The sequence below is a fragment of the Diaphorina citri genome, unplaced genomic scaffold (genome assembly GCF_000475195.1).
Source record: "Diaphorina citri unplaced genomic scaffold, Diaci psyllid genome assembly version 1.1 scaffold192, whole genome shotgun sequence".
NCBI lineage: Eukaryota > Metazoa > Arthropoda > Insecta > Hemiptera > Psyllidae > Diaphorina > Diaphorina citri.
In genome coordinates, this window is record NW_007377629.1 from 81,747 (window position 1) to 95,834 (window position 14,088).

Consider the following 14,088-nt stretch of genomic DNA (forward strand, 5'->3'; position numbering starts at 1 on the left):
TCAGGCTTCCGGGCTTTTAAACAATGGTGTGCTCCTGCATGCAGAACGTATTTTGTAGTTTTGTAGGCGAGTTTTTAGTCTCCTTATCGCATAGGAAGGAAAGTAATATGTATATTCGGATCAAATTTTCGATGGTCAGTTTTGAGTGCCAAAACACGTTTCGAGGTCCTTAGAGCCTAAATCCAAAGTTTCAGCCATTGGTCCGTGTGTCTGTCCTTCCTTCTGTCTGTCTGACTGTCTGTCTGTTAACAAAATATCTCGAGAACAGTAAGAGCTAAAGACTTGAAATTTGGTATGTAGCTGTCAAATGTGACAAGGATGCGACACGAAACTTTTGGTTAAGATCGGTGCAACGCTCCTTCTCCTCCTTCTTCTTCTTCTTCTCCTTCTCCTTCTTCTCCTTCTTCTTCTTCTTCTCCTCCTCCTCCTTCTTCTTCTTCTCCTTCTCCTTCTTCTTCTTCTCCTCTTCCCTTCCATTCACTTTTTCTTTTCCCTTCTCTTCTTTTTTTCTTCCATCTCGTTTCTCTTCTATTCTTTTCTCTATCTCTTCCTCTTTCTTTTTCCTTCTCCTGTTTTCTCTTATTCTTCCTGATTCCTTATTTTTTCCATATTCTCACCTGACATTGTTGTGACGTTGTACATACATCTCGTGAAAGCTGGTCTGCTTGTTGGAAATGTCCTGGCAAGCATCCGCCATCTTTAACATGATACTGCGTTTCACCTGGAATCACAAGGAAAGAAATCACTTTTTTGACATCAGGGGATCTCAAACCGGATATTTCCTACCATTTCCCTTTTTGGAAAATTTGGACCGATTGCAATACTTTCTCATTATACTAGTATAGCTCCGCTATACCTACATTAGTAATAGAAAGTAATACATGGAGAAAATGAATTGACAACAGCATGGAATGGACGGCAACCTTTGTAGAATGCAAGAAATCGGCTGTGAACAACCTTCTGAATAGAAAGAGCTACCTGTAATGTAATTATTATTTAATGTAAAGATGGAACTGCCAGCCTCCTTAACTTGGACGGTAGCACGTCTGCCTTGTAAGCGCTAGCAGTGGCGTAGCGTGGTCTAAATTCAAGTGTAGGGCCTTGTAGGGCTCATGCACAGGTCTACCAAGTCCCATCACAGTAGGTACAGAACAACCTTCTGAATAGAAGGAGCTACCTGTAATGTAATTATTATTTAATGTAAAGATGGAACTGCCAGTCTCCTTAACTTGGACGGTAGCGCGTCTGCCTTGTAAGCGCTGGGTCGTGAGTTCGCTTCCCACCCGTGGCGTATTTTATACTGAAGACATAAGGTTCTTTCTCCGAACGGCTGACTTTCTCCCACCCTGTGACTTTTGAGTTGTATGGCCGCCATACACGCCATACATACACGCTACGCCACTGAGCGCTAGGTCGTGAGTTCGCTTCCCACCCGTGGCGTATTTTATACTGAAGACATAAGGTTCTTTCTCCGAACGGCTGACTTTCTCCCACCCTGTTTTCCTTTTCTCCTCGCTTTCGGGACGATAAGACCTTAGCAGATACAGTTCCCTCTATCAAACCTCTTGGAAAAAAAGACGCCCTCTTTTCTCTCTCTCTCTCTCTCTCTCTCTCTCTCTCTCTCTCTCTCTCTCCTGAAGATTTTCATTCATAAATTTTAAAAAAAAAAACACTTGAAGGAAAAAAAAACACTATCCTGCCTTTCCTGACTAAATAAACCATATTTAATTAGACATTTAAATTGAAATAATTAAACAGAGTCGGACCTTTTGCGATTTTCCGCAGTGAGGCACATTTCTTCATTCGAGGAATGTAAACAAGAGAAATAAATGTAAACAGAAGAAATAAATGTAAACAAAGAGAGAGAGAGAGAGAGAAATGACTGCAAAAGAAAATGACAATTGGGATGGGATGTTGACATTGCCCCTGATTTATGCTTTTTTTTTCTTCTTCTTCTTCTTCTTCTTCTTCTTCTTCTTCTTTTTTCTAGGTTAGAGCTGTTCTAATTAAAAATTGTGGAATTTTGAATTTTCGGAAGCCTTTATTTGTATGAAAAATAATTAAAATTACGGTACCTACTTTTATTTTTTTATATATTCGGATTTTGGATCCAAAGACCAGAGCTTTTTTTTACAATTTTATGTACAACTTGATTCATAAATGTATACAGAGGAGACGGGTAAATATGTAGATTAAGGAACTGAAAATTTCCACAACTATGCAATTTTCAGAAGAAATAATAATAATGAAATAAAACCTATTAAAAATTCCTAATGAAAATATTTTCGCAACTATGAACATTTTAGAAAGAAAGAAAAAAATCCTTAATAAACTCTTCTTGTTCGAAGTAAAACAAACTATGTAGGTTTTATTCCGTGACTAGAAATAACTTTCTTTTAATATGTATTTTTCCCAACTTTTTAATAATAATAATAATAATAATAATAATAATAATAATAATAATAAATATTAATAAATATTAATAATAATAATAAAAAATATTAATAATAATAACGAGAAGTATGTTCATAGAAATGCTGTAGAATTCAGTCGTGGAAAGGAAAATAAATGATAAGAATATAAAAATCGTGAATAAAACGAAATATAATGAAAAAATAATGAAATGAAATAATAAACTACTCTCAGAATTACGTAAATAACTGTCACATTAGACTCGTGTGGTCTGTGTCGTACCATGATCATATTCGTAGGCCCTCATCAGATGGGCGAGTCAATTCAGGTGTTGGGTCAACAAGAGAACACCAGAAAGTAACCCTTGGAAATAAACCTTCAGGCACACTCCATTTGTCAAGGGTCTAGGTTTCCTTAGCCAATGGGATCGATTTAATTTGGGGAAATCATTCTGATGATAATTTGTAATGAAGCAATAATAAAAATTTTTGTACAATTTAAAGTACACTTTTTTGTCGGTGATGGGCATCGAACCCGGCACCTTCTGCATGACATCAAGGGTGTTACCACTGGTTGTGCCCCAGTACAGCTCCGCCACTGTTTAAGTTTCGAATTTTAAATTGACATAATTAGAAAGTCGTCACTGAATACCTACAATTTATTTTTACTTGTTTAGAAAAAAAAACAGCTGTTTTTTCAACTAACTAAGGAGTTTTGTTGTGAGATTCATAATTAGAAGAAAAAAAAAATACTGTAAATACTTTTCTATGAATTTTATTTATTTATGTATTTATCTACCTACGTAGGTAACTATTTATTTATTCTGCAAGTTAAAATCTACCTTGTTTTTATTTGCATACTGTTTTTTTTTTTTTTTTTTTAATGTCTTATTCTGCAAGTTAAAATCTACCTTGTTTTTATTTGCATACTGTTTTTTTTTTTTTTTTTTTTAATGTCTACGGCCGGCTTTCTCCTATCCTGTCTTCCTTCTTTCTTCCCTTTCGGGACGATAAGACCATAGCAGTTACAGTTCCCTCTGTCAAACCTCTAAAAAAAAATAACAATAATAAAATAAATAAAAAAAAAAAATCGGGGGAAAGATTTGTGGCCAGCTTTTATGCACATAATTAAAATTCATTAAAAAAATATATTATATATTCCTTTTTTTACGGTTCACTGAACTACTAGTGCTCAATATTAAAAAAAAAATAATGGCTCTAAAATGCCCTATTAATATTAAAATATGTTAATAGGGGGGGTTTTAGAGCTTTTTTCTCCTTCTGCTTCTCTTCTTCTCCTTCTATTTTTCCTTCTCCTTCTCCTCCTTTTTCTTTTTCTTCTTCTTCTCCTCCTTGTTCTTCTTCTACTTCTCCTTCTTCTTCTACACTTCCTCCTCCTCTTCTCCTTCTTTTTCTTATTCTCCATCTTCTTCCCGTTCTTATTATACGTATTTAATGGTAAGTAGGTACTTGAGATGGCAAAGGTACGTTTAGTGCTTAACGCTAATTAAGTTACTGATGGTCATTATTGATTGGAATAAAATAGAGAGAGAGAGAAACCCGAAAACTTGAGAAAAAAAAGAGAAAAGGGTCGAGAAGAATTAAATAAAGGGAAATTCTATGCCTATTCTATTCTATTCTTACCTCAGCAGCAATATAAGCCGGTATGACGGACAGCAGGAGCTGTTCCTGTTGTTCCCTCTCACATTCTAGTTTCACCCGGGATTCAATTTTATTCTATTCTACTCTATTCTATTCTATTCCTAACCAAATTAATTCTACTTTATGTTATCCTATTCCATTCTATACCTATTCTATTCTATTCTTACCTCAGCAGCAATATAAGCCGGTATGACTGACAGGAGGAGCTGTTCTTGTTGTTCCCTCTCACATTCTAGTTTCACCCGGGATTCAATTTTATTCTATTCTACTCTATTCTATTCTATTCCTAACCAAATTAATTCTACTTTATGTTATCCTATTCCATTCTATACCTATTCTATTCTATTCTATTCTATTCTCACCTCAGCAGCAATATAAGCCGGTATGACTGACAGGAGGAGCTGTTCCTGTTGTTCCCGCTCGCATTCCAGCTTCACCCTGGACTCAATACAGGTTTTGGTGCCCTCGAAGGTTTTCTGGTGGGTCCTCTCGGTCATGAGACGGTAGTAGATACCGGTCACCTTGGCCGCTAGGAGAAACAGAATGTCGGACGCCAGCTGTGAAACAGAAGAAAAAACAGGTGAATTAGAAGAAACGAAAAACACATTGAGATGGAGCGAAAATACAATAATGAAATAATGTAACAGGTATTGTAATTTAGGTAATGTAACAGGTAGGTATACCTACCTACTTAATAACATATAATTATACCTACTATATCTATTGTTATTTCTTGAATTAATGGAAGGAGAGAAGAAGAAACAGGAAGAGAAAGACAACGAGAAGAAAGAGGAGAAAGTGGAGGAGAAAGAAGGAGAAAAGGAAGGGGAAAGAGAAAAAGAGGAGGAAAAGAAAACCTGCCTCGGTAGCGTAGTGGTCAAGACGCTTGCCTGGTAAACAGGAGGGCGTGGGTTCGATCCCAGCCGAGGCATGGAATTTTATCCTCATTTATTTGAGATTTTGACCACATAATAATGGAGCTCTAAGGGTTAGGTGGTAGAAAACGCCCCCGGCGTTAACCTCGCCTAGTGGTTACCTTCCACTCAAGAGTCTATTATTATTATTAGAAAATGGAAACATAATTCTCGTAATTAACCTACCCCCTCCTCTTTCCGCCTCTCAACCCCTCGTCATTTCCTTCGGTTACCTCCTTCCTTCCTTCCTTTTCCCCCCCTTTTCTCTTTTTCTTCTATCCTCTTCTCTCTTTGTCCGTCCCCTTCTCCTCCCCCTCGTCATCTCCTCCCCCTTTTCCCCTTCCATGCCTAACCTCTACCCCCTCTCCCCTCCTCCCCCTTCTTCTTCTTCCTTGCCTTTCCTCTCTTCCTTCTTCTCCTTGTCATCTACATCCTCTCCCTAGCCTCTTCTCTCATCCTCCTCCCTCTTTCTCTTCCTCCTAGCTTTTTCTCTCTTCCTCCTTCACCTTTCCATGCCTAACCTCTACCCCCTCTCAACGTTCCCCTATTCCTCTTCCCTCCCTCCTTCCCCTCTTCCTCATCCTCCCTCCCTCCCCCTCCCTTCTCCTCTTCCTCTTCCCACCAGAACCCAGACTCTCCAGAGAATTGAACTTTCGTGTGAGTTGTGAGGCAATGTGGACATTGTTTAACTGTTTACCCAGAGGTACACACAGGTGCAGGACTACGCCCTTGTGTGGGTGTGTATTGAGGTGACCAGAAAGTGTCCAGGGGCATATTTAGGGCGCATACTACATGCGGATATATTTAGGGGCGCAGGGAGCACCAAGGGGCACACTGGATGGCTGGCTGGGGGACGTTAAACAGGGAGTAGACCAGCTTAGTCTGCCTGGGGGACGTTAAACAGGGAGTAGACAAGCTTAGTCTGGCTGGGGGACGTTAAACAGGGAGTAGACCAGCTTAGTCTGGCTGGGGGACGTTAAACAGGGAGTAGACAAGCTTAGTTTCTATTATTACCTATTACATAAATATCCACATGAATTTTATACTACCTACTTTTGAACTTTTTCCATGGTATAACCCTAATAAATAGCCTCACTTCCGAGTACCTTTTAGAGAACCAACGAGGCGGCCAATTGCCACTTCTCATCCAGGGCCGACCAGAGGCACTTTTCATCCAGGGCCACTTTTCAGTCTCTTACAACCGGGCCCTGTGAGTCCATCAAGCTTCTAATGTAGAGGGTACTTAAAAACAATTTGGGTTTGAAAATTTTATTAATGCTCAGAGAGTGGTCCATTGGGAAACTAAGAGGTGGAGGGGGAGATGAGAGAGGGAGGAGGGGAAGAGGGAGGGACTGGAAGTTGGAGGGGGGAGGGGAATGACGAGGGAGAAATTTAAAAGGGGGGAGGAGAGGCTAGGAGACAGCCTGAGTTTCCCTTGCTAAAGAAAGAGAAAAGGAGAGGCAAAGAAAGAGAAAAAGATAGAGTAAGAGAGGCAAGTAGAGAGAGGAGAAAGAAATGGAAAGAGAGACTGGAGGGGGTACAAAAAGGAGGAGAAAGAGAGAGAGAGAGAGAGAGAGAGAGAGAGAGAGGGGAATGAGAGGGAAGTAGAGAGAAGAGACAGAGGCAGAGAGAGGGTAAAAGAATTAGAGGGAGAAAGAAAGAAAGGAGAGGAACGAGAGAGAGGGGGAGCATGAGAGAGGGTAAAAGAAAGAGAGAGAGAGAGAGGGAGGGAATGATACATCATGAAAAATTGCATGACAATGTGTAATCCATTATTAAAAGTTAGAAAAAAAAAGATAAAAAAAAAAATGTAGAAAGGGTTTTTTTTCCCCCAAAAAAAAAAAAAAAAAAAAAAACTTAATGGCCTGGGAAATATAATGTTCATATGTGGGAATTTCAGGATGTATACGGATGATCGATGTGAGAGCTTAAAAGAAAAATGGGCTGAAAAAAATCATTGTGGGAAAAATGTGGGGGGGGGAAATACATATTGCATAAAGACTCTTTAACAACTAAGTCAAGTCCACTTTAAGTAACTAAATAAGGCCCTTTCCCTACAAATTTTTAGACTGATTTTTTTCCTTCTCTCTTCCATTGCGGGACGAGACCTTACAGTCTCAATCAGCCCTAACTAGGGTGATTGCTTTGCGCTGACATTTGGTTTTGGCTACAAATTTTACGAGTGGATGTCCTTCGCACTCAACCTTTGCTATTTCTTTAGCAAGGAGAATTCAGGCTGGTGGTATACTCCCTGTTTAACGTCCCTCAGCCAGACTGGCTACATTGCTACAACAACAACTAGTGTGCATAAATAAAATTCAAATAAAAACTCACCCGCTCGTACGAGAACTCCAGGCCGTAGAACTCGCACGCGTACACGAAGCCGACAAAGCCGCCAATCAGACCGCCGCCAAGGCCGCCAGCCACGCACAAACTAACCGGCAGCATGGTATGCGTCGCCATAACCAACAGCCAAACTACCAGAACAGTCACGTGACTGGCCAAACTGAGGGCTGATGTGTAGAGAATGGAAATGAGAAGCGCTGAGAGGAGGAGGAGGAGGCGGGCGTTGGAGGTGTGACTGAGGCCGAGGAGGAGAAGGAGGAGCAGGTTGAGAACCGCTAGAACCAGGACTTGGTCGAGCTGGATTTCCTGAAAAAGATAAGAACAAAATACCTATCTTATGTAAAAAATATCAAAAATTGTGAATTTACATATGTGTGCCCCCTTTGCAATCAATGTCCATCTTTCAATAATCTTTTCACATTGGTAATGTCGCCACTGGTCGCTTCTCGATTAAAGTAGCTACTCAATTGTCCTCACGAGGCTGAGTGCACCCCGATCTCCAAGCACAGAGCCGAAAAACGGAATTAAAGGACCGTTCACACGCTACGTATTATGGTACAACAAAGCGTACGAAAAGACGTATCTACGCCTTCTACACCGTTAACTTGGATTTAAAATTCCTTCGACAAGACGTGGGTACTCTAACTAAGGGCCGAATTTTAAACTAGGATTATCATTTAATCCTGTGGTCAGGATTAGGTTCTAGGAGAGCTATTCTATGTGGGAAAGTAATGTTGGACAATTAGTTTGACTAACTAAGACAGGAACTGAAAGTAGTTTTAAAAAAAAATCTTAAAACCTCTCCGAACACTCTAAGCCTAACCGCTCCTAAAAGGTAATCCGGTTTTAAAATTCGACCCTAAGTATCAGACGGTCTGACGAACAAGGTCGGACAGATCTGGCCTCAAAAGGTCGGAGCGTGACTGGCTGGCCCTAAATACCCTCAAAAAGTTAGCTCAGACTGCTTAGAGGGTAAATACCCTAAAGAGTTAGCTACTTAGCTTGGAGGGTTAGTGCAAAGGTTCCATCCATTTTCCTTTACCATCCCTTTGTTCTTTATCCTTCAATGTCTTTATTTCCCCAAACACAACAAACAGCTAGGAGCTAGGTAATTTAAGTAAATAAATATCGAAATCATGAATCCATTCGAAGAATCTACCTTTATTTCTCCCTCCCTCTCTTTCTTCAATCCTTTTCTCTCTCTCTCTCTCTCTCTCTCCCTTTCTCTCTTTCTTCCTCTCTCTCTCTCTATCCCTCTCTTTCTCACTCTCTTCAATTAGGCTCCCCCTCTTTATTGCTCTCTCTCTCTTTCTCTGTCTTACTCTCCCTTCAATTCACTATCTCCTTCCCTTGTCTTCCTTCCCTTTCCTCTCTCTCTCTCCCTCCTCTCCCATTGTTCCCCCTTTCTCCCTCTCCCTTTAAAATCTCATGTCTGAGGTTCGTTTTTCCAGTCCACAAGGGAAACTTTGCTTTTAAAAAGGGAATTTATCCTCTCCCTCCATTTCCTTCCCTTCCGGTTTGTGAGGGGAGTCAATATTTGTGCTCTTTACTTTCAGGGGGAGAAAGAGTGTTTGGAGAGGGATATTTTTTCTCTCTTGTCCTTCCCATTAGGGCAAAGTGGCTGACGTAAGTAAATGGGTACCTCAAGAAGAATAGGGACGAGAAGAAATAATAAGAAGGAAGATGAGGGAAAAGAAGAAGAGGAAATAGTTGAAGGAAGAGAAGGGAAAATAAGGGGGGAAAGAAGAGGAAGAAGAAAAAGAAGAGGAAGGAGAAGAAAAATCCAGACATACCTACATAAATGGGTATCTAAAGAAGAAGGAATAGGAAATTGAAGGAAGAGAAGGAAAAATAAGGGGAAAAGAAGAGGAAGAAGAAAAAGAAGAGGAAGGAGAAGAAAAATCCAGACATACCTACATAAATGGGTATCTAAAGAAGCATAAGGAGAAGAAGAGTCAGAAGAAAAGGAAAAAAAGAGAAAAGAGAAGAAGAAAAAAGAGGAGGAGGAAGAAGAAGAAGAACAGGAAAATGAGAAGGAGGTTGAAAAAAAGAAAGAAAGAAATACAAACATACCTTAGCAGAAGGTATAGCTCTCAATCTTTTGTGCAAAAAAAAGGACTCAGGACTTCTCCCTAAGGAAGTCCGGTGATAAGGACCTTTTAGGACTCTGTCTCTCTCTTTCTCCCCTTTTTGCCTCTCCATCCTTCTCTTTCCTTTCGTCTCTCTCTCTCTCTCTCTCTCTCTCTCTCTCTCTCTCTTTCTCTCTCAAAACAGGAAAAGGAGAAGGAGGTAAAAAAAAAAAAAGAAATACAAACATACCTTAGCAGAAGGTATAGCTTTCAATCTTTTGTGCAGAAAAAAAAGGACTCAGGACTTCTCCCTAAGGAAGTCCGGTGACAAGGACCTTTTAGGACTCTTCTGTCTCTCTCTTTCTCCCCTTTTTGTCTCTTCATCCTTCACTCTCTCTCTCTCTCTATCCTATGTGTTTCGTATTTTCAAAATCTCATTGTTGATGTTTGGTCAAATTCTCAAATTATATTGAGGATACAATCCCATACCTCGGCTGGGATTGAACCCACGCCCTCCTGTTTACCAGGCGAGCGCCATTGTCCAAAGCCAGTGATTATACACGTAGAATGGACCAATTACCAATAGATTTGGAGAGGTTTGATAGAGGGAACTGTAACTGCTAAGGACTTATCGTAGTTATCGTCCCGAAATCGAAGAGAGAAGGAAGACAGGATAAGAGAAAGCCAGCCGTTCCGAGAAGGAACATTATCCCATCAGGTTAAAATCCGCCCCAGGCTGGAATGGACCCCGCGGCCTAGAGCTTACAAGGTAGACGCGCTACCAACCAAACTAACTAGGCTGGCTAAAGGGGATTTAGCAAAAAATACGCCACTGACTTCACCACCGTACAAAGTTTCCGAAATAACGAAACTACGGTGGAACTAAAAATGATCGCCCCCTTCCTCTCACGTAGAGACTTCAGACGGAAAGTTAACATATTGGGGGAGAAATTGCCAACATGGGGGAATATCAGGGGAGAATGGGGGGAAAAATTGTCAGCATGGGGGAACTTTGGCCGGAGTGATGGGATTTTCAAAGAACAGACGAGGGATTTTTTGCCAAAACGAGGGAGGGAGTTCCCAGAAGGAGAACTTTATCCCTAACAGATACCTAAAATGAGGTTCGTTTTAGGATCGGATGGTTTTCTGCTATCCTGTCCTCCTTCTCTCTTTGGGGATGACAAGACCTCCGTTCCATTGTTACAGTTCCCTCTATCAAAACTCTTGAAGCCAGCCTAGTTAGCTTAGTTGGTAGTCTGGCCCTCTGGCTTGCTCGGCGTAGCTTAACATAGGTGACGCTAAAACCGGTCTTAAAATAACGACTGAAGTGTTATCTAAAACTTTCTCGCTTTGAGTTCATAGGTCGTCGCGACAAATTTCAAGATCCAGAGCTCATTTGTGTGAGAAAATGTGAAAAAAATCCCCCCAAAAACCTTTATTTTTTTTAATTATTTTTTTTTGGGGGGGGGGTTGATTTTTTGGACAAAATTTGCACCACCATTTTCGTGTTCCTGGTAAAAAGACCTTTCATTTGATATATATTAGGTCGACCAGGTTTGGATAAGTCCTTCTATGGGGACAGACAGACGACACCGAAGCGAATACAATAGTATTACTATCGTCATAATAAAGGAAGGACGGGCTAAAAAGCGAGAGTAAAGAAAGTGAAGAAAAAAGAAGAAGGAGGAGGAGAAAGAGAACAGTAGGTGGAGGAGGAAGAGGAGAAGAAGAGGGAGGAAGAAGGAGAAAAACAGCTCGGTTAGGTGCTAAGAAGGGATGTAGGATTCGTGATAAATAACAATAATAATAATAATAATTAGGATTCGTATCTTGATTCAATTTTTATGACGAAATGCAAGGAAATAAAATCTTTTATTACAACCATAACTTTGTTCCCTCCCTTTATTCCTTCCCTTTTCTCACCCTTTCTTTTCACTTCCTCCCCTCTTTCCTTTTCCCCCTACCCTCCTTCTTCTCATATCTCTTTTCTTCCTTTTCTCATTCCTCCCTTTCCTCACAATCTTTCTTCCCTTTCTCCCTCCTATTTCTTGTCTTACAATTTCTCTTCTCGTCTCCCTCTTTTCTCACATATTCTGTCTGCATTTCTCTATTTCTAATTTTCTTTTATCGAAACTGTATCTGTATTTCTAATTTTCTTTTATCTACTTGTCGTCTTGATTCAATTTTTATGACGAAATGCAAGGAAATAAAATCTTTTATTACAACCATAACTTTATTCCCTCCCTTTATTCCTTTCCCTTTTCTTACCCTTTCTTTTCACTTCCTCCCCTCTTTCCTTTCCTTTTCCCCCTACCCTCCTTCTTCTCATATCTCTTTTCTTCCTTTTCTCATTCCTTCCTCCCTTTCCTCACAATCTTTCTTCCCTTTCTCCCTCCTATTTCGTTTCTTACAATTTCTCTTCTCGTCTCCCTCTTTTCTCACATATCCCACATTTCTCAATTCTTTACTTCTAATTTTCTTTTATCGAAACTGTAGTATCGGTATCTACTTGTGTCAGTTTGCTTTCTTCCTCAAATTCTGCAATTCTCCCTCCCATATGTCTTTCTCCCTTACCCTTTCCAATTTTATTCAATTTCTCTGTTCTGGCCTTGCTTGTATTTTTTTTTCTTTTTTTAAATGACCTAAATGAAGTTTTTACTTTCTATTATCCTTACGTATAGGGAACCTATACAAGGTAATGAGAAAGTATTGTTTTTCTAGCTAAGCAAGGTCTTTTTACTGAATTGTTAGTTGTACCTATGTATTATTCTTTAACCCATCAAATATACGAGACCTTGTTTAGACTGCTGGGCATAGGCGGTTCTTGCCTAAATTTTTCGGGGGGCTTGATTTTGAAGGTACACCTTCAAAATTTTGATTTAGCTTTATGTAAAAAATCTGGTGTGAACATCACACGACTTTCTTTATCCTATTGAATGATGCTTATTTGAGTATTATTTTACCCTAACTTTTACCATATCTCTAACCGTTTAATCGGTATAGCTGAAAACCGCCAAAAAACGGTCGAAATCCGTCCAAAAGCGGTCAAAATACCTCCAAGCGCAGCACCTATCTTAACTAAACGTTTTCTGTTGCATCCTTGTCACATTTGTGAACTACATACCAAATTTCAAGTCTCTAGCTCATACCGTTCCCGAGATATTGTTAAACTAGACCGAAACCGAAAACCGCCAAAAAGCGGTAAAATGCCGCCAACCAATGCACAGATCTTAACCAAAAGTTTCGCGTCGCATCCTTGTCACATTTGACAGCTACTTACCAAATTTCATCTCGCTAGCTCTTACCGTTCTCGAGATATTTTGTTTACAGACACACAGATACACACACGGACCAATGGCTGAAACTTTGGATTTAGGCTCTAGGGACCTCAAAACGTGTTTTGGCACTAAAAACTGACCATCGAAAATTTGACCCGATTACATTACTTTCCTTATCGTCCCGAAATCGAAGAGAGAAGGAAGACAGGATAAGAGAAAGCCAGCCGTTCTGAGAAGGAATATTATCCCATCAGGTTAAAATCCGCCCCAGGCTGGAATGGACCCCGCGGCCTAGCGCTTACAAGGTAGACGCGCTACCAACCAAACTAACTAGGCTGGCTAAAGGGGATTTAGCTAAAAATACGCCACTGACTTCACCACCGTACAAAGTTTCCGAAATAACGAAACTACGGTGGAACTAAAAATGATCGCCCCCTTCCTCTCACGTAGAGACTTCAGACGGAAAGTTAACATAATGGGGGAGAAATTGCCAACATGGGGGAATTTCAGATTTCAGGGGAGAATGAGGGAGACATTGCCAGCATGGGGGAACTTTGGCCGGAGTGATGGGATTTTCAAAGAACAGACAAGGGATTTTTTTGCCAAAACGAGGGAGGGAGTTCCCAGAAGGAGAACTTTGTCCCTAACAGATACCTAAAATGAAGTTCGTCTTAGGATCGGATGGTTTTCTGCTATCCTGTCCTCCTTCTCTCTTTGGGGATGACAAGACCTCCGTCCCGTTGTTACAGTTCCCTCTATCAAAACTCTTGAAAAAAAAAAATGACGGTGCAATACTTTCTCATTACCTTGCATAGGATCCCTATACTTATTGGTATTAAAAAGTAATATCCATTGAATACTTACATCTGCTAATATCAAATACATGGCCAAAATGAGAAGACAGGCGGCTGAGGACACGCACACCAAAGATCGAAACAGCGCATGCTTGAGCCGCTCACAATATTTCCCGTGTAACCGTTCCAGATTCTCCATACTGGATTCCTATTGGTTCAGAACTGTCAAAGCTGTTTTCTGATTGGTGGATTTTTGGGGCTTTGTCGGTCACCGTTCCAAACTGCTTTCTGATAGGTGGATTTTCGCTCTGCCAGACACCGTAAATTATGGTGGTGGTGTGTTCTAAAACAGAAAGAGAAGATGGCTTATATTAAGGAAGAATGTCGTCACCAAACGGGATACCAACCACACGCAACGTGGCTTAACTTCGGTGATTCGCCGGTAACTGGTGCTATCGCCACTGGCCGAGAAAAAGTACTCAAATCGGTCAAAATTTTCGATATTAATTATACAATACAATAGGAATTTTAATTATTCAATAAAGGACCACTGTTGCACCCCTGCGTTACAGCATTCAATTGAATTTCCTCAGTACAGGTCACAATAACAAAGG

General features: G+C 40.3%; 1 protein-coding gene across 1 annotated transcript in view; it reads right to left on the bottom strand.

Annotated features, from left to right (window-relative positions):
- The window catches only part of LOC103505739 (adenylate cyclase type 2-like), a 33,663-nt gene continuing 19,575 nt past the window's right edge, over positions 1-14,088 (bottom strand). The window contains exons 2-6 of the mRNA XM_026820993.1: positions 13,545-13,817; positions 7,322-7,639; positions 4,436-4,630; positions 618-721; positions 1-34 (exon numbers count right to left, since the gene is read on the bottom strand). Of these exons, the coding sequence (XP_026676794.1) occupies positions 1-34; positions 618-721; positions 4,436-4,630; positions 7,322-7,639; positions 13,545-13,673 (780 nt within the window). The 5' untranslated portion in view covers positions 13,674-13,817. The remainder of the gene's footprint in view (positions 35-617; positions 722-4,435; positions 4,631-7,321; positions 7,640-13,544; positions 13,818-14,088) is intronic.